We start from the raw sequence: 20,503 nt of genomic DNA on the forward strand, positions 1-20,503 counted from the left end.
GATATCATCTAGGTTAATGTGGGTAAGGGTTAGGTTGGGTAGGGAATGTTGGGCGTTTGTCAGTGCGTATGGGCCAGGTACAGTAGTGAGAAAAGTGAAGAATAGCGGAATGAGTTCTGGAGTGAATTAACTAGGTGTGTAGAAGGACTGGGTAAAAGGAATTATGTACTGTAGTTGTCATGGGTGACTTAAATGCTAGAGTGGGCGCTGGAGAGGTAGAAGGTGTCATTGGGAAGTATGGCGTACCAGGTGAAAATGAGAGTGGTGAGAGACTGGTAGATATGTGTGTTGAACAAGAGATGGTAATAAGTGCTAGCTTTTTTAAAAAGAAAGATAGAAATAAGTATACATGGGTAAGAGTGGCAAATGGAAGAGTAGTAGAAAGGGCATTAATGGATTATGTGTTGATAACTAAAAGAATGTTTGGAAGATTGAAAGACGTGCATGTGTTTAGGGGTATGACTAACGGTATGTCTGATCATTTTTTGGTGGAAGGAAAATTAGTTGTAGCAAAAGAGTGGGGGAATAGAGTAGGTGGATGTAAAAGGGAGCTAGTGAGGGTTGAAGAGCTATTAAAACCGGGGGTAAAAAGTAAATATTAGGAAAGGTTGAAAATGGCATATGGCGTGGTGAGAGTAAGAGAAACTGGTAATTTAGAGGAGGAGTGGAAGTTAGCAAAAGAAAATTTTGTTGGGATTGCAAGTGATGTATGTGGCAAGAAGGTTGTTGGAGGCAGCATGAGGAAGGGCAGTGAATTGTGGAATGAAGGAGTGAAGGTAAAAGTGGAAGAGAAAAAGAGGGCTTTTGAAGAATAATAGTATAGAGAAGTATGAAAAATATAGAGAGAAAAAGGTGGAAGTAAAGCGCAAAGTACGTGAGGCAAAGAGGGCAGCTGACCTGAGGTGGGGTCAGGGACTGGGTCAGTCATATGAAGAGAATAAGAAGAAGTTTTGGAAAGAAGTGAAGAGAGTAAGGAAGGCTTGCGCAAGAATTGAAGAGACAGTGAAAGATGGAAATGGAAGGTTGTTAAAAGGAGAGGAGGCAAGGAAAAGGTGGGCGGAATATTTTGAAAGTTTGCTGAATGTTGAGGATAATAGGGAGGCAGATATAATTGCTGTTCCAGGTGTTGAGGTGCCAGTGATGGGAGATGAGAATGAGAGAGAGATTACAATAGAGGAAGTGAGGAGAGCACTAGATGAAACGAGAGTAGGAAAAGCATCTGGTATGGATGGTGTGAAAGCTGAGATGTTAAAGGAAGGGGGTGTGACTGTACTTGAATGGTTGGTGAGATTGTTTAATATGTGTTTTGTGTTGTCAATGGTACCAGTAGATTGGGTTTGTGCGTGTATTGTACCACTATATAAGGGTAAGGGAGATGTGCATGAGTGTTGTAATTCAAGAGGTATTAGTTTGTTGAGTGTAGTTGGAAAAGTGTATGGTAGAGTAATGATTAATAGGATTAAGGATAAAACAGAGAATGCAATCTTGGAAGTACAGGGTGGTTTTAGAAGAGGTAGGGGTTGTATGAATCAGATTTTTACAGTTAGGCAGATATGCGAGAAATATTTAGCAAAAGGTAAGGAGGTGTATGTTGCGTTTATGGATCTGGAGAAAGCATATGATAGAGTTGATAGGGAAGCAATGTGGAATGTGATGAGGTTATATGGAGTTGGTGGAAGGTTGTTGCAAGCAGTGAAAAGTTTCTACAAAGGTAGTAAAGCATGTGTTAGAATAGGAAATGAAGTGAGCGATTGGTTTCCAGTGAGAGTGGGGCTGAGACAGGGATGTGTGATGTCGCCGTGGTTGTTTAACTTGTATGTTGATGGAGTGGTGAGAGAGGTGAATGCTCGAGTGCTTGGACGAGGATTAAAACTGGTAGACGAAAATGATCATGAATGGGAGGTAAATCAGTTGTTGTTTGCGGATGATACTGTACTGGTAGCAGACACAGAAGAGAAGCTTGACCGACTAGTGACAGAATTTGGAAGGGTGTGTGAGAGAAGGAAGTTGAGAGTTAATGTGGGTAAGAGTAAGGTTATGAGATGTACGAGAAGGGAAAGTGGTGCAAGGTTGAATGTCATGTTGAATGGAGAGTTACTTGAGGAGGTGGATCAGTTTAAGTACTTGGGGTCTGTTGTTGCAGCAAATGGTGGAGTGGAAGCAGATGTACGTCAGAGAGTGAATGAAGGATGCAAAGTGTTGGGGGCAGTTAAGGGAGTAGTAAAAAATAGAGGGTTGGGCATGAATGTAAAGAGAGTTCTATATGAGAAAGTGATTGTACCAACTGTGATGTATGGATCGGAGTTGTGGGGAATGAAAGTGATGGAGAGACAGAAATTGAATGTGTTTGAGATGAAGTGTCTAAGGAGTATGGCTGGTGTATCTCGAGTAGATAGGGTTAGGAACGAAGTGGTGAGGGTGAGAACTGGTGTAAGAAATGAGTTAGCGGCTAGAGTGGATATGTGTGTTGAGGTGGTTTGGCCATGTTGAGAGAATGGAAAATGGCTGTCTGCTAAAGAAGGTGATGAATGCAAGAGTTGATGGGAGAAGTACAAGAGGAAGGCCAAGGCTTGGGTGGATGGATGGTGTGAAGAAAGCTCTGGGTGATAGGAGGATAGATGTGAGAGAGGCAAGAGAGCGTGCTAGAAATAGGAATGAATGGCGAGCGATTGTGACGCAGTTCCGGTAGGCCCTGCTGCTTCCTCCGGTGCCTTAGATGACCGCGGAGGTGGCAGCAGTAGGGGATTCAGCATTATGAAGCTTCATCTGTGATGGAATTGTGGGAGGTTGGGCTGTGACACCCTAGCAGTACCAGCTGAACTTGGCTGAGTCCCTGGTTAGGCTGGAGGAACGTAGAGAGTAGTCCCCTTTCTGTTTTGTTTCTTTGTTGATGTCACTACCCCCCAAAATTGGGGGAAGTGCCTTGGTATATGGATGGAAGCTCTGAGCTCGTTAGAGTATAAGAGACATACCCTGACACCTTGTGAACTTTCAAATTAATAAGCAGAAGAGTTGACAGCCTAAGCAAACATTGTGAGTGGTAACTAAGCACTGTGACTTATGCGATCATTCCTCTTCTCTTTTCAAGCATTCATTCGTCATTTTCATCTTATTAATCATTCTAAACCCGTTTCTTATCTCTCATTCCACGTATTCCCATTCCTATTTTTTATTCCTTCTTCTCACATTTCCCAAATTCATTGATTTCGTTAATTTACTTGAATTAGCGTTGATTTGGCGGAGGGAATGTGCAAGAGGAAGGAACTTGGCTACAGCCTCCCGGCCCCTGTCTCATGTCTATGGCTCCCTTTGTCATATTGTTTCGTCCTTCTCTCTCCCTGTTCTCCCCGGTTGTGGAGGGGAGGCCACTCCCTTGGTGCCTCTGTGAACAATGCCCTCACCTTGTTGAGGAGTCTCCTCAACAGACAGAAAGATGGGGGGGGGGAATCCGTAGACGTCCAGGATGTCCCACGAATGTTGCAAGCAGTACACCAGAAGTTTGTGGTTAAGAGACGTTGCGAACAGGTCTATTATTGGTGGTCCCCACAAAGTCAGGATATGTTGGCTATCCGAAGATGTAAAGACCATTCAGAGCCAACTATCTGAGTCTTCCTGCTCAATTTGTCTGCAAGAATGTTCTTTTATCCTGGAATGAACTGGGGGTGGGGGAGATCGAATTGTCTCCATTCACTGCTGTGCAGCATTTCTCCGGCTAGTTGGCAGAGCAGCCTTGAAAAGGTACCTCCTTGTTTATCTAGCTATGACACTACTGTCGTGTTGTTCCTCATCAACACTACAGAGTCATCTGAAAGGAACTGTAGAAAGTGCTAGAGAGCCAGAGAGGCACTGACGATTGGAATCGAACCATAGTCAGGAGGACAAGTGAGGTGAGGTTCCCCTCCTTCTTTTGACGCATCTGTGAAGAGCATCAAATTCGGGGAAGGAGAGAGATCTACTCCCTTGAGGAGGTTGGTATATGCTACCCACCAATGCCTACTGGGAGGATAGCCACTCGTGACACTTATTGCATGGAGAAGCCAGCATGCAGGAGTGTTATCTGCGTACAGGGCAAAGGCGGTGAGGATCCGTCTCCTAAACTGACAAACGTAACACCCATCCTTAATGCCAGGATAAACCAGCATCGTCACGATCCTTAAAAACCAGATACACCTGTCAGAAAGAAAGAGACACTTAGTTTAATGACAGGTAAAATTTTTTTAAGGTTAACGGGAGAGCGAGACAGCACATCTTCATTCTACCGAGCCAAAAACTAAAGAGACATACAGTAATTCATTCTGTGAGTGTGTGAGTGGGGTGGATTGTCTAACGGCCGTAACCTAGCGGAGGGTCGTTAAAACCTCACATATAAGTTTATGACTAATTCTAGCTGCGCTGGAAACACATACCAATAGAGAAGAGCAAATAGCTTGTATTTGTGTCGGAGCTATCCGTATTATTTAACTTACGCTAAGAATTTAGATTTCTTTATAGTGGACAGAGCATCCTGAAACTGATCTTGCTGGATGTGAGCAACAACCTTGCACTGCCATGCCTTTAGTTCATCAGGTCTCTCAGCAATAACTGTAAAGAAAGGAAGCAAGTACAGTAGCTTGACACAATATCCTAACTAGTACGCACAAGTGTATAATTAAATGTAAATAATCAAGAGAAGTAGACAATAACATATACTGAATTAGACGAAAATTTTACAGTATCAAAACTTAATACAGTGGTGTAGAGCTTTCTGTGTTGGAATTGTAAAATCTCTAATATACAAGAATACTGCATTATTTTTATAAAGCAATTGATATAGACTGCTGTACTACAGTTTTTCAAAATTTTCTCATGAGACTAGTTCAAACTTTATTGAAAATTTTGCATTCTGCACATAATCCAGAGTTTTAAGGATTACTATGATGTCATTTCTTTTCTTGGATGCATCTAAAGGCTATCATCCTTGACAATACTGTATTATATACATAGATGAAAATATTAGAAATTTTTTAAAGTAATTTGCATTTTCCTTAATTATACAAACCAGAGTCCTTTAATAGATGTATAACTTCAGCGAAGCTGGACCGGCTGTTAAATAATCTAACAAGGTAGTTACAACTACCAACAGGTGGAGGGGAAGCCCCACCTACCTGTCAATAGGTAGACACTCGCTTTTGACCTTGGTCCTAGATTTGCGGGGTTAGTCTATGAACCAAATTTCGAACGAGCGATATTTCTAATTTGACCTCGCATCAAGAACTGCAGGAGGTGTATAAGCAATATTTTTTATTATAAATGACGTTAATAACCATCTTTGAGTGGGGGGGTACAAAATTCTGATAAAGGGATACCCTATCATTTTCAACAATCTTATAAAAAATTTTGGTGAAAAGATGTTTTGCAATATGTTAAAAAACTTTTGTTCCTACAAGACAAGAATACAAACCCTTGTCCTTTACTTAAGAGAATAGATAACAGCGAAGTTGGAACACGGCATTACTTACATTGCAGCTGTCAGTGAGTGCATACCCGGTACCTTCTCACAACTGGAAATTTTTTGGCAGAATTTACTAATAATTTCTTTTTCTCTTTCCAGTGTGTTTGCTTCCAGTGACTATTTTTTTAGGATGCCGCCCGTTATGCGGAAATATCCGGAAGTGTCGCCAAAGACCTGCGAAACTTTTATGAGTACTGTACTCCAGAGGTAGATCCTCATTGTTTGTGTCCTTGATGACAAGGACGTGCCTGTACCCAATTGTAACCGTGTAATGATTGTCAGGTGTGGCTATCCTCCCAGTGGGAGAGGTACGGCAGGAGGAAGCCAGTCTAGATTTTGGCGGTCTATTGTTTCTTCGCTGCCGGTTGCAGGGCAGAAGACGAAGAAGAGCCACATGTCGATTGCTTAGAGGGACCTTTGCCAATATAGGTTACTGCCTAGTGGATAAGGAGGTCATGACTCACTTTTCTCCATTGCCTGACCATTGCCCTTATCCATGACTCATTTTCCTCCATTTTTTTACCATTGCTTTGACATTTTGCTGTGTTAACACAGATGTCGCATCCAGCGCCAATGAATTCTTAAAGGCTAAGGCTACTTTACGATGTCGCAATCGGTTAGAGAAGTACCCTACCACTGCATCTCTCTGCTTGAGAACCCAGTTAGCCCACTGGTTGGCCAACTGGCTTGCTAGGAAAGTGACTGTCTTTGCTTGCTCAGGAGAGAATGAGAGCAGATCCTCTGAAGGAAGATGAGATATAGCGAAGTGGGCTACTGGCCCTAACCATTGACCAATGGTCTACCAATGATGTAGCCTGAAGGGCAGCCATCAATGCCGACTCCATCACTGTGGATTCAAGAGCTGAAAAGGAAGTTTCCTCGAATTTTACTCTCTCCTCCGATGGCCCCTTTATCAGCTCCTCTATCACAACATTAATTAGCAAGGGGTAGGTGGATAATTTTCCAGGACGCAGAATCTCCTTTGCCTAGAAAGGGCTCGGGGGAAGAATCTTGCCAGATTGGCTAGACCAGAGAATTCCTTGGTCCAGCGATCTGAATATTTACCTTGGTTAGAGCTGCCCTTGCTGACTTTGACCGAGGTAGTTCAAGGTTAGTCCGTGAACCTTGTGGAGTTCCATAGCGCAAATCTATAGAAGTTATACCTCCCACTAAGGCAACTTGAACTTTGCGCTACTACACCCAGACTGTGGAGAAATATGTTATTTTTATTAATAAAATAAATTTTTGAATATACTTACCCGATAATCATGTAGCTGTCAACTCCGTTGCCCGACAGAATTCTATGGAGGGATACGCCAGCTATCACAATACTAGAAGGGGGTGTATTTACCAGCGCCACCTGTGGCCAGGTACTCAAGTACTTCTTGTTGACACCTCCTCAATTATTCCTCGGTCCACTGGTTCTCTATGGGGAGGAAGGGAGGGTCGATTAAATCATGATTATCGGGTAAGTATATTCAAAAATTTATTTTATTAATAAAAATAACATTTTTCAATATTAAACTTACCCGATAATCATGTAGCTGATTCACACCCAGGGGGGTGGGTGAAAACCAGTGTACAAGATTAAAGGATAGCTAAGTATCCCATATTTCATATAATCAGTTATCCACAATAACAATGAAATAATAAGTACCTGGTAAGGAAGTCGACTTGAACCGTTACTCTGCCTTTAATAAGATCGTCTTCCTTACTGAGCGCAGCGTTCCTCTTGGGAGGCTGAATCAACTCAAAGGTGCTAAAGTATACAGGGCTGCAACCCATACTAAAGGACCTCATCACAACCTTTAACCTTGGCGCTTCTCAAGAAAGAATTGACCACCCGCCAAATCAACAAGGATGTGGAAGGCTTCTTAGCCGACCGTACAACCCATAAAAAGTATTCAAGAGAAAGGTTAAAAAGTTATGGGATTATGGGAATGTAGTGGCTGAGCCCTCGCCTACTACTGCATTCGTTGCTACGAATGGACCCAGGGTGTAGCAGTACTCGTAAAGAGACTGGACATCTTTGAGATAGAATGATGCGAACACTGACTTGTTTCTCCAATAGGTTGCATCCATAACACTCTGCAGAGAACGGTTCTGTTTGAAGGCCACTGAAGTAGCCACAGCTCTCACTTCATGTGTCCTTACCTTCAGCAAAGCAAGGTCTTCTTCCTTCAGATGAGAATTTGCTTCTCTAATCAGAAGCCTGATGTAGTAAGAAACTGAGTTCTTAGACATTGGTAGAGAAGGCTTCTTGATAGCACACCATAAGGCTTCTGATTGTCCTCGTAATGGTTTTGACCTTCTTAGATAGTACTTAAGAGCTCTAACTGGGCAAAGTACTCTCTCCAGTTCGTTCCCCACCATGTTGGACAGGCTTGGGATCTCGAACGACTTAGGCCAAGGACGGGAAGGAAGCTCGTTTTTAGCCAAAAAACCGAGCTGCAAGGAACATGTAGCCGTTTCAGATGTGAAACCTATGTTCCTGCTGAAGGCGTGGATCTCACTTACTCTTTTACCTGTTGCTAAGCACACGAGGAAAAGAGTTTTTAATGTGAGGTCCTTAAAAGAGGCTGATTGGAGCGGTTCAAATCCTGATGACATTAGGAACCTTAGGACCACGTCTAGATTCCAGCCTGGAGTGGACAACCGACGTTCCTTTGAGGTCTCAAAAGACCTAAGGAGGTCCTGTAGATCTTTGTTGGAGGAAAGATCCAAGCCTCTGTGGCGGAAAACCGCTGCCAACAAACTTCTGTAACCCTTGATCGTAGGAGCTGATAGGGATCTTACGTTCCTTAGATGTAACAGGAAGTCAGCAATCTGGGTTACATTGGTACTGGTTGAGGAAAACTGCATTGGCCTTGCACCAGCTTCGGAAGACTTCCCATTAAGACTGATAGACTCTGAGAGTGGATGTCGTCCTTGCTCTGGCAATCGCTCTGGCTGCCTCCTTCGAAAAGCCTCTAGCTCTTGAGAGTCTTTCGATAGTCTGAAGGCAGTCAGACGAAGAGCGTGGAGGTTGGGTGTACCTTCTTTACGTGAGGTTGACGCAGAAGGTCCACTCTAGGAGGAAGAGTCCTGGGAACGTCGACCAGCCATTGCAGTACCTCTAAGAACCATTCTCTCGCGGGCCAGAGGGGAGCAACCAACGTCAGCCGTGTCCCTTTGTGAGAGGCGAACTTCTGAAGTACCCTGTTGACAATCTTGAACGGCGGGAATGCATACAGGTTGAGATGGGACCAATCCAGCAGAAAGGCATCCACGCGAACTGCTGCTGGGTCTGGAATCGGAGAACAATACAAGAGGAGCCTCTTGGTCATCGAGGTAGCGAATAGATCTATGGTTGGCTGACCCCACAGGGCCCAAAGTCTGCTGCAAACATTCTTGTGAAGGGTCCACTCTGTGGGGAAGACCTGACCCTTCCGGCTGAGGCGATCTGCCATGACATTCATATCGCCCTGAATGAGCCTCGTTACCAGCGTGAGCTTTCGATCTTTTGACCAAATGAGGAGGTCCCTTGCGATCTCGAACAACTTCCTCGAATGAGTCCCTCCCTGCTTGGAGATGTAAGCCAAGGCTGTGGTGTAGTCGGAGTTCACCTCCACCACCTTGTTAAGCTGGAGGGACTTGAAGTTTATCAAGGCCAAATGAACTGCCAACAACTCCTTGCAATAGATGTGAAGTGTCCTTTGCTCCTGATTCCATGTTCCCGAGCATTCCTGTCCGTCCAGTGTCGCACCCCAGCCCGTGTCCGATGCGTCCGAGAAGAGACGGTGGTCGGAGGTCTGAACAGCCAAAGGTAGACCTTCCTTGAGAAGAATGCTGTTCTTCCACCACGTTAGAGTAGACCTCATCTCTTCGGAAACAGGAACTGAGCCCGTCTCTAGCGTCATGTCCTTTATCCAGTGAGCAGCTAGATGATACTGAAGGGGGCGGAGGTGGAGTCTCCCTAACTCGATGAACAGGGCCAGCGATGAAAGTGTCCCTGTTAGACTCATCCACTGCCTGACTAAGCATCGGTTCCTTCTCAGCATGCTCTGGATGCATTCTAGGGCTTGGAAGATCCTTGGGGCCGACGGACAAGTCCGAAAAGCTCGACTCTGAAGATCCATACCCAAGGAGACAATGGTCTGGGATGGAACGAGCTGAGACTCCTCAAAATTGACCAGGAGGCCCAGTTCCTTGGTCAGATCCATAGTCCATTTGAAAATCTCCAGACAGCGACGACTTGAGGGAGCTCTTAAAAGCCAGTCGTCTGACGGAGCCGGACACAAGATCATGATACTGCTGCACAGTCTGTAAACTGTCAATCATGGGCAAGCGAGGAAGTACAGTGACAACCCGAATCTGTCTAGACTGTCTGGGTCGTACAGACAACTCCTTAACGGGTTGCTGAGGTTGCCGCACTGCGTCACAACAAGTCCCTTCTGTTGGTTGTTGAACGTCTTCCCCGTGACACATTGACTCCGTAAACAAAAAATCATCTAACAAGGACTAAGCTTGGACTGCATGTCATGCAACACAGCTCAAGGTCTATGGGAGCAGGTGTGGTAACAGACGGGATTAGCGGCTGAAGTGTAACCATTACCTTCCCTGTAAGCATGTTATGCTTAAATAAAAGTCCATAAGAGGTTATGCAGCTAAAGGCTCCCTCCAAATGACAGAGTCCTCAAGGGAATATCAGAAGGAGGGAGAAAAGAACTTTCTCATCTACAGGGACCTTATCCTAGAAAAGCTAAGTTCTCTGAGTGAGAGTTCACTGGTGCAAAGCAGCAGACTAGAAGGCAACGTTATGAAACTGCTTGACAGTCTAGTGAGTTGGCAACAACCCAAGATGTGTTGAGAAGCATGCAGTAAGGTATGCAGAGCATGATGTATGCAGAGTATGCTGTATGCAGAGCATGCTGTATGTAGAGCATGTTGTATGCAGAGCATGCTGAATGCAGAGCATGCTGTATGCAGAGCATGTTGTATGCAGAGCATGCTGAATGCAGAGCATGCTGAATGCTGAGCATGTAGTAAGCAGAGCCTGCTGTAAGCAGAGCCTGCTGAAAGGAAAGCAGAGCGTGTGCATGGCGTTTAACATTTCTCAGAAATTCCATGACCAGTGCTAGAGTGCTTTATGCATGCTTGCATGGGGTTTAAACCATGGTATGCTGAACAGCAGAGTCAGAACGAGCTGAAACAACAATAGTGTGGTTTCCTCTTCAAGACTCCGATGAGGGAACACCTGAGGCTCAGTCTGCAAAGGCTGAATAAAAGACAAGCAGAAGGAAGGCGCATGGGTGGAGGAGGCTGACTCCTAGCATGAGTGGTTGAACCCAAGGGTTGCGCTTGCTGAGCGGTTGGCGGAAGCGGAGTAGCAAGTTCCAGTTCCTGTGGTGTGAGCGGAGCGCGATGAGGAAGAGGCTGCGCAGAACAAGGTAAATGTCTCGCAAGCTGAGGCTCCTGAGGCGCAAGGCTAAGGTGTTGTGGTGCTTGCCTTATGGAGGGTTGAGCTCGCTGCAGCAAGAGCTGAGGAAACTGACTCATGGACGGGAGAGGTTGTTGTACCTCAACCGAGTGTTGCATCACTGGTGGAGCAGCAAGTGGAGGCGGAGGAAGAGAGGTATAATCCTCCTGATCCCAATGTAAAGGTTGCCTTAAGAAAGGCGGAGGCTGAACACCACAGGGAACAGCAAACTCAGCACGTGTCTCAACATCGTACGCCTGGCAGGTGGAACTGCTGGCAGGTGGTACTGCGATCAGGCGGAGCGAGTGTAGGTGGAGGGAGTGTAGGCGGAGGCGGAGGAGCAACACTCTCAGCCCGACACTCACGCATCAAGTCCGAAAGCTGTGCTTGCATGGACTGTAGTAGAGTCCACAACATCATACGCCTGGCAGATGGTACTGTGATCAGGCGGAGCGAGTGTAGGAGGAGGGAGTGTAGGCGGAGGCGGAGGAGCAACACTCTCAGCCCGACACTCACTCATCAAGTCCGAAAGCTGTGCTTGCATGGACTGTAGTAGAGTCCACAACATCGTACGCCTGGCAGATGGTACTGTGATCAGGCGGAGCGAGTGTAGGAGGAGGGAGTGTAGGCGGAGGCGGAGGAGCAACACTCTCAGCCCGACACTCACTCATCAAGTCCGAAAGCTGTGCTTGCATGGACTGTAGTAGAGTTCACAACATCGTACGCCTGGCAGATGGTGCTGCGACCAGGCGGAGCAGGTGCAGGCTGGGCGAGCACAGGCGGAGCAGGTGCAGGCTGGGCGAGCACAGGCGGAGCAGGTGCAGGCTGGGCGAGCACAGGCGGAGCAGGTGCAGGCTGGGCGAGCACAGGCGGAGCGAGAACAGGTGGAGGGAGTGTAGGCGGAGGAGGAGGTGCAACACTCTCAGCCCGACACTCACGCATCAAGACCGAAAGTTGTGACTGTATGGATGCATTCGGGTTGTGAACTTTAACTTCGTACGTCTGGCATAGGTCTGGACTTAACGTTTAAGAAGTCTTGAGACCTGAGACCAGCGTTACTCTGCCTTTATTTTCTCCCCTAATCTCTTCTGCAGACGAGCAAAATAAGGGCTCAATCGTCTGCGGGTGGGAGTGACGGTCTCGGTAAGACACGCCCACAACCACCGAGAATACTTCTGTGCGCCGATCAAGGCCTGCTGAACCCTTATGCCCTTCGACATTGCTTCTCCCCTGGGCTTGGGAGCTTGCAAGAGGTCCCGGACTGGGAGGACGACTGGCGCGCACAAAAGTACCCTCACGCACTAATCACTTATCACCTTGATTTCTGTTTGCACTTATTTCACTGAACTCGAAACTTTAAGTGGTTTGTACCTGAAATACGCAATTCTATCCTTTCTCAAAGTTAGTAATTGCGAAAACAGAATTACAATGTAACAGAAAAATCTAATGAAAGATAATTCAGTGGTTGGAAAGAGACTAAACACTAGATCACTCTAGAAACGTTTAGTTTCTTCCCCTAAAGAGACTAGGGAGAAGAGCAAAAAACGATAACGACGTTACTCGTACGCCTGGCAGGCTTGAATGAAACGTTTATCCTCTTTCTCCCTCCGTCTCTATGTCTCTCTCTCTCTCTCTCTCTTGACTTAGAACCTGAGAGAAGAGCCCAATCATATATATCGTTAAAACATATTATTGTTAAAGGAAAAAAAACTGAAAAGTTCCTTTATTAGGATCAAAACCATTAAGTTAAGAAAGAATGAACAAAACGCTAGACACGGTTACTCTTACTGCAACGTGAAACCGTGAACATTCTTTCTCTATCGTAACGATAGAGTGCAAGTTGAACGTTCTGAACGTCAAAAACTGCAGAGACAAAACAAAACGTTAGTTCAACTTTGAAAACAGTACGAGACTATCAAAGAAATTCTTTCAAAAACATTAAAATAGCATAATATGTTAACAGGTAAAACCGAAATGACGGGCTCAAAGTTAATTAACTTCGGTAAAAGACCGCCTACTATTAGGAAGGTCGAATATAAACAAATATAAAAATTAATTTTAATGAGTTTATAATAAAAGGAAGTTAATCGAAGAGGCCTATAAGAGGCGGAGAGATATAAAATAAATCTATAACTTTTGTTAAGCAAAATTAAGAAAGAGAGTCTATACTCTCTTAGACACCAACACTTCCGTCTAAGGGAAGGGTCGGCCATTGAAAGGTGAACGAGAGTTCATACTCTCTCGTCACCAAAATTAATCAAATTAATTCCAAAAGCTAACTAAGCTAATATAGAAGTTTCCAGTAAAGCGACAGCCGAAATCAAAGAGAAATACTTCACCAAAGTCGTGAAAATACTCCAAGAACATAAGCGTATCCCAGAACGTCTTGCCGGAAGCACGACAGAGGAATAATTGAGGAGGTGTCAACAAGAAGTACTTGAGTACCTGGCCACAGGTGGCGCTGGTAAATACACCCCCTTCTAGTATTGTGATAGCTGGCGTATCCCTCCATAGAATTCTGTCGGGCAACGGAGTTGACAGCTACATGATTATCGGGTAAGTTTAATATTGAAAATTTGCAAATCCTACTTTTGGCCTGATAGTAGACACTACTTTATAAGTTGCAAGATTAATGATAGACACTACAGTACTTTATGTTACAAGATTTGTTGCAAGTATAAATTGTTGCTAATCAGCATATAGCCTAGGCCCTAGTATATGTTATAAAGCCAATAGTATAGGCCTAGACTGCAGAGCCATACCATCATTATTATTATTATTCAAGATACTGTACATTGTTATTGTCTTTCTGTAGAATCTAAACATAATAACTATGGATGAATATGTCTGACCTGATTATACTTTTCCGTCCATAAAGTAAAATAATAGAAAGGTAGAATTAATTACGATTTTAATATTGAATATAACCTAGCACCTTGCTTACTTACTTATCTATTATTCCTTCCTCAAGCTGAAGAAACCCCTCGAGAGACTTGACCTATACTGTATAGGCAATATTGACTATAACCTAAGCTATGACTTAAAAGATACTTTATTGCAAGTTTCAAAATCACGATCCTAATTAAAATTTGCTATATACACAAAACAAATTAAGCAAAAATAACTAATAACTTTGAATTCGCATCCCAAATGTATAAATTATTATCATTAGACTATAGGGCTCTGCTTAAAATTTTGTCTATCTGAATGCCCAATTTTCCAGTCTCTTTCTATCCAGGCAGACAGTTCCGACTATTTTCATGGAGTCATGGTGAAAAAGGGATTCGTGCTACAGTAACGTATTTAATTTTTGTTCCAAAATATTATTTATGCATGAAATATTTTTCTAACAATCTAATATTTTACAGTGATAAAATTCTATGTAACAAGTGACCAACATTGCCTAATACATACACATGTTTAGAAAGTGAAATATAAGTTTTAATACTAAGTGGCAACTTAAGAACAACGCTTATAAAATACAAAAAAAAAAAATGTACCAACACCTTTGCTGCATACTGAACAAAGTAGCCGATAACCCACCAGCCAATATCCACTCCACAATCATCAGGCAGTAAGGCGAAGACTAAAATGCAAACGCTTCGCAATAGCAGATGGATTGGAACCAATTGCGCAGTTGATTACAGGCCAGAGAAATGGTGGGAAAGCTACGTATGGCCATCAAATGAGGCGCTGCCTAGCCAAAACAAAGGGCTGGGTAACCCTAAACAGAGCAATGGTAAAAGTGGGAAAGGCTGGGGGTGTACGTATCATAGCGGCCACCTGTATGTATGATGCGCCTACTAAAAATACTGCAGTGTAAGGGGGGTCGCAGGGGGACCGTTAGCCCTCTGATAAGTAGGTAAGAACATGGCTTGTAGGTTAGGTTAAGGGGAGAAGTTTGGGTTACTTGGTGTACATTTTTTATGCACGCAGGAGGAACTGGCCGTTGATATGCAAAGGCTCCAAAACTGGAAATGAGCACCACAAATGGGGATTACCAACCCTGAAGGCCATGACTCGGACCAAGACCTCGAAGAAGCAAACGACAATGCCCTTCTGTGGATTCAACTGGGCTATTTTCCCTATTAGATCCCTAGGGCTTATAGCATCATGATTTTCCGAGGGTTGTAGTTTAGCTAATGATAATGATAATAATAATAACGAGCCTTTGTATATCAGCGGCCAGTTCCTCAGGTTTGGATTAAAAAAGGACACCAAATAACCTAAATTTTTCCCCCTAACCTAACCTACTAGCATTGTCCTTAACCTACTTAGCTAACGGGGGGGGGGGGGGGGGGGGCTAAAGCCCCCCTCCTGCGACCCCCTTCCACTGCCTTATTCTAAGTCGTAATCATATATACACCCCAATAATAATAATAATCATAATAATAATAATAATAAAAGCTTTACGAGCCACCAAACCAGGTTAATATGATACATCTGGAGGTTAAGGTCCACATAACCACACAATGATTACCTTAGTTTCCTACATTTATAATAGTATCACTTTCATAAAGAATAACATCAAAATTCACAAAAGTACATTTTATTAAATGATTCAGATTAGTTCTGGATATTATCGTAGTTTATATATAATCTATTTTGAGTACAGCAATGAGCCTGGGTACACCAAGCTCGTCAAAAGCCATAATTTAGTCATAATTAAATATAAGATGTATTCCATATTCTTACTTTTATTAGCTGTCTTGATGATCTTCTGGTTATTGGAATTTTCGATGAATTTGTTTAATTCTGTATAATATCCCGTTAACCGAGATTCTTTCGTCCCTTCGCCTGACATGATGACATTCGCTGTTGTTTTGCATTGGAGAAGGTGGAATTTAGCCAGGGTTGCCAGATTATTTCGACTGAATTATCGTACATGAGCCTTAAAGTTGTCGTTTTACAACCAAAATTATCGTACACAGTTTCAATATAATTATTAGGGTGTTACATGATTGACTTATTTCAAAAGATTTTAGTATAATTGTTTAATTAAACCCACACACACCTACATTGTTTATACCTTAGGTATGTATCGTACATCGTACCGGACCCAAAATAATCGTACATGTACTATAATTATCGTACGAATGGCAACCCTGAATTTAGCATTCTCCAACTTCAGGTTCAGGTTCAGGTTCTGGGGCGAGGCATAGCCTTTACAACGGCGCCTCTAACGCTTATCTTCTTGTACTGTTTTGTCTTTTCTTCCACATTACGTTCAATACTTCTTTTTTCTTTTCTATATTTGTTTCAATAAATAAAAATAATCCTACTATTTTCTTTGGGTCTTCCTCGTATGGTTGTTGTAGCTCAATTACTTCATTCCTGTCTTTTCTATATTCCTGGCAAAATAACAAAAAATGGATCAAATCTTCCTCCTCATTTTCACAAAAATTACAGTTTACATTCCCTCCATTGTGTCTATTTACAATATTTAGTTTTAACGTATTAGTTCTTGCTCTAAAAAATATCATTGAAGCAAATGTATTGTCATAAATTAACTCTTCTTTAATTTCTTTCTTCCACGTTCTATATATTTCTAGGCTCACTTTACTTTCTATTTCTTCTTTCCACTTTTCAACTTCTCTAAATCAAATAATGTTTATTTGCATACGTCATTCAATAGACAATTAACAGTGTTTTAATTGTTGTCTTTTGCTATAATTCGTCTTATTTATTTTTATTTAACTTCAGTTACTTGTAAATTCCATCTAGCTCTAAGTTAACATGTCTATATAGTCATCTCTCATCTAGTATTCGAACCTTGATGTTTCTCCCTCTGGTTTACTCAAACTTCATTAAATAAAATAATGTTTATTTTCATACATCATTCAATAAACAGTTAACACTGTTTTAATTGTTGTCTTTTACTATAATTCGTCTTATTCATTTTAATTGTACTTCAGTTACTTATGAATTTCATTTAGTTTCAAGTTAACATATCCATATAGGCAACTTTCTTCTGAAACTCGAACCTCTTTCTCCATTAGTTGGTATAGGACTTAGAAAAATATAGGACAAAGAAACCAATAAGTATGCAGTCAGAAATGAAGGTGTATTAATTTAAAATGTACAAGGTATAACTACGGGCCAACCAAGGGAAAGGCCCGTGCCAACAACAAGTGTTGGCTTTAATACCCCAACAACAACAACAAGGTATAAAATGAATTCTACAATTTTTACTCAATTGACCCTATGCTGTGAATTTGTTGAATAAAAGTTTATTCGTTGAAATCTGTCAATAACAGTATGTCCTTATGCCATAACAAAGACAGTAAAGGCCAGAAGACATCTTGCTTTAGTCAACCAAATTCTATTCAGCATGGTTTTACTTGCCACACACAAATTATTCTACAAAAAATGTAAAATTGTGTGATACAAACTGGCTCCAATAAAGAGCATTACTTTAAATTCAAAATTATTCATTTGAGGATCGTAAAACAAATAGTTTTAATCCTATTTATTGATAATTATGCTTCGAAAATGTAAAATTAGGTGATACGAACTGGCTCCAATAAAGAACATTACTTAAATTTCAAAATTATTAATTTGAGGATCGTAAAACAAATAGTTTTAATCCTATTTATTGCTCGATTTACATTGAGGGATTGTCTACTACAAGGGTGAAAATGGTGAGAAGCAATACCACCATCTGGTATATTTAATTTTCTTAAGTAGAAACATTTTGTATCTCCAACTTGCATCAACCTGGCAAAGTTGCATCAGGGTTGCCATTCGTACGATAATTATCGTACATGTACATTATTTTAGGTCCAGTATGATGTACGATACATACCTTAGGTATATACAAATGTGTGTGTTTGATTAAACAATTATACTAAAATACCTTGAAATAAGTTATATATGTTACTCCTTAATAATCATGTTGAAGTGTGTACGATAATTTTGGTTAAAAAACGATAATTTTAAGGTTCATGTACGATAAATCAGATGAAATAATCTGGTAACCCTGAGTTGCATCTAGGGATTAGTAAAGTACAACCCTTAAGACCACTTCGTTCCCCAAAGGATTTTCGGTGCTATTATAGTATGCTATCTACCGTCGAATTTCTACTATAGTATGGTATCTACCTCAAAGTATGTTATCTACTGTCAATGTTAATCCTCCTGTTTGATGAGGATTATCAAACAGATTACTTACCACAAGTATGTTATCCTCATTGGACTTTAATGGTAGTTTAATAATATTTATTGGCAGGGCAACATGGGTACATAATTATAAGCAGTTTGTAGGTTAGGTTAAGTTAGGTTAGGTTATGTTAGGTTAGGTTATCAAGTCGGTAGTGATCCTCCTTATTAGGGGCGGATTAGCAAGTAGACCGTATCCTTAGGGACTGATGGTAGGTATCATACTCTAGCAAAATCGGCGGTAGATAGCATACTATAATAGCACCGGATTTTCTTTTCAGTTACTTAACGAATATTTGGGTGATTTTTTTAAAATTACATAATACATAAGTAAAAAGAAATAACTATGAAAATCTATATGCAGGAAATGGAATAAAAATGACCCTAGAATTTTTGGAAAAATTAATATCTTTCAGGGACTTTATTAAGACCACTTCGTTCCCCAAAGCATTTTTTTGTAAGTTACTTAACAAATATTTGAATGATTTTTTTTTTTTTAAATTACATAATACATAAGTAAAAAGAAATAACTATGAAAATCTATATGCAGGAAATGGAATAAAAATGACCCTAGAATTTTTGGAAAAATAAATATCTTTCAGGGACTTTATTAAGACCACTTCGTTCCCCAAAGTATTTTCTTTTCAGTTACTTAACGAATATTTGGGTGATTTTTTAAAAATTACGTAATACATAAGTAAAAAGAAATAACTATGAAAATCTATATGCAGGAAATGGAATAAAAATGACCCTAGAATTTTTGGAAAAATTAATATCTTTCAGGGACTTTATTAAGACCACTTCGTTCCCCAAAGTATTTTCTTTTCAGTTACTTAACGAATATTTGGGTGATTTTTTTTAAAAATTACATAATACATAAGTAAAAAGAAATAACTATGAAAATCTATATACAGGGGATGGAAAAAAAAAATGACCCTAGAATTTTTGGAAAAATTAATATCTTTCAGGGACTTTATTAAGACCACTTCGTTCCCCAAAGGATTTTCTTTTCAGTTACTTAACGAATATTTGGGTGATTTTTTTTTAAATTACATAATACATAAGTAAAAAGAAATAACTATGAAAATCTATATGCAGGAAATGGAATAAAAATGACCATAGAATTTTTGGAAAAATTAATATCTTTCAGGGACTTTATTAAGACCACTTCGTTCCCCAAAGCATTTTTTTGTAAGTTACTTAACAAATATTTGAATGATTTTTTTTTTTTTAAATTACATAATACATAAGTAAAAAGAAATAACTATGAAAATCTATATGCAGGAAATGGAATAAAAATGACCCTAGAATTTTTGGAAAAATAAATATCTTTCAGGGACTTTATTAAGACCACTTCGTTCCCCAAAGTATTTTCTTTTCAGTTACTTAACGAATATTTGGGTGATTTTTTAAAAATTACGTAATACATAAGTAAAAAGAAATAACTATGAAAATCTATATGCAGGAAATGGAATAAAAATGACCCTAGAATTTTTGGAAAAATTAATATCTTTCAGGGACTTTATTAAGACCACTTCGTTCCCCAAAGTATTTTCTTTTCAGTTACTTAACGAATATTTGGGTGATTTTTTTTAAAAATTACATAATACATAAGTAAAAAGAAATAACTATGAAAATCTATATACAGGGGATGGAAAAAAAAAATGACCCTAGAATTTTTGGAAAAATTAATATCTTTCAGGGACTTTATTAAGACCACTTCGTTCCCCAAAGGATTTTCTTTTCAGTTACTTAACGAATATTTGGGTGATTTTTTTTTTAAATTACATAATACATAAGTAAAAAGAAATAACTATGAAAATCTATATGCAGGAAATGGAATAAAAATGACCATAGAATTTTTGGAAAAATTAATATCTTTCAGGGACTTTATTAAGACCACTTCGTTCCCCAAAGTATTTTTTAGTAAGTTACTTAACAAATATTTGAGTGATTTTTTAAAAAAAATTACATAAGTAAAAAGAAATAACTATGAAAATCTATATGCAGGAAATGGAATAAAAATGACCCTAGAATTTTTGGAAAAATAAATATCTTTCAGGGACTTTACTATTATTTTATGTAAATTCATAATTTTACAAACATATTCACATATGGAATATTGATGATCGGATGGATACTCGTAGGGCAGTTAATGATTTTGCTCATAGAATCTTATTAAATTACACTGGAATTTTCTAACGCAAAAATCCCGTGTTTTTCAGCATTTTTACTTTTTATGGCGAAATAGACAATTGGTTAATAAAATTATCAAATACTTTATTGTTGTCGATACATGAAAAACTGTCCTATACAGTGTAAAAGAAGTATATTTTGCCATGGCGAATGTACTGTATACAAAATTCTCTCTCTCTCTCTCTCTCTCTCTCTCTCTC

General features: G+C 40.6%; 1 protein-coding gene across 1 annotated transcript in view; it reads right to left on the minus strand.

Moving 5' to 3' along the window:
• Srp72 (signal recognition particle 72) overlaps positions 1–15,792 on the minus strand; it is a 41,118-nt gene extending 25,326 nt beyond the window's left edge. The window contains exons 1-2 of the mRNA XM_068382901.1: positions 15,645–15,792; positions 4,467–4,581 (exon numbers count right to left, since the gene is read on the minus strand). Of these exons, the coding sequence (XP_068239002.1) occupies positions 4,467–4,581; positions 15,645–15,753 (224 nt within the window). The 5' untranslated portion in view covers positions 15,754–15,792. The remainder of the gene's footprint in view (positions 1–4,466; positions 4,582–15,644) is intronic.
• Between the last annotated feature and the right edge of the window lie 4,711 nt (positions 15,793–20,503).

This window comes from Palaemon carinicauda, chromosome 11 (assembly GCF_036898095.1).
Source record: "Palaemon carinicauda isolate YSFRI2023 chromosome 11, ASM3689809v2, whole genome shotgun sequence".
NCBI lineage: Eukaryota > Metazoa > Arthropoda > Malacostraca > Decapoda > Palaemonidae > Palaemon > Palaemon carinicauda.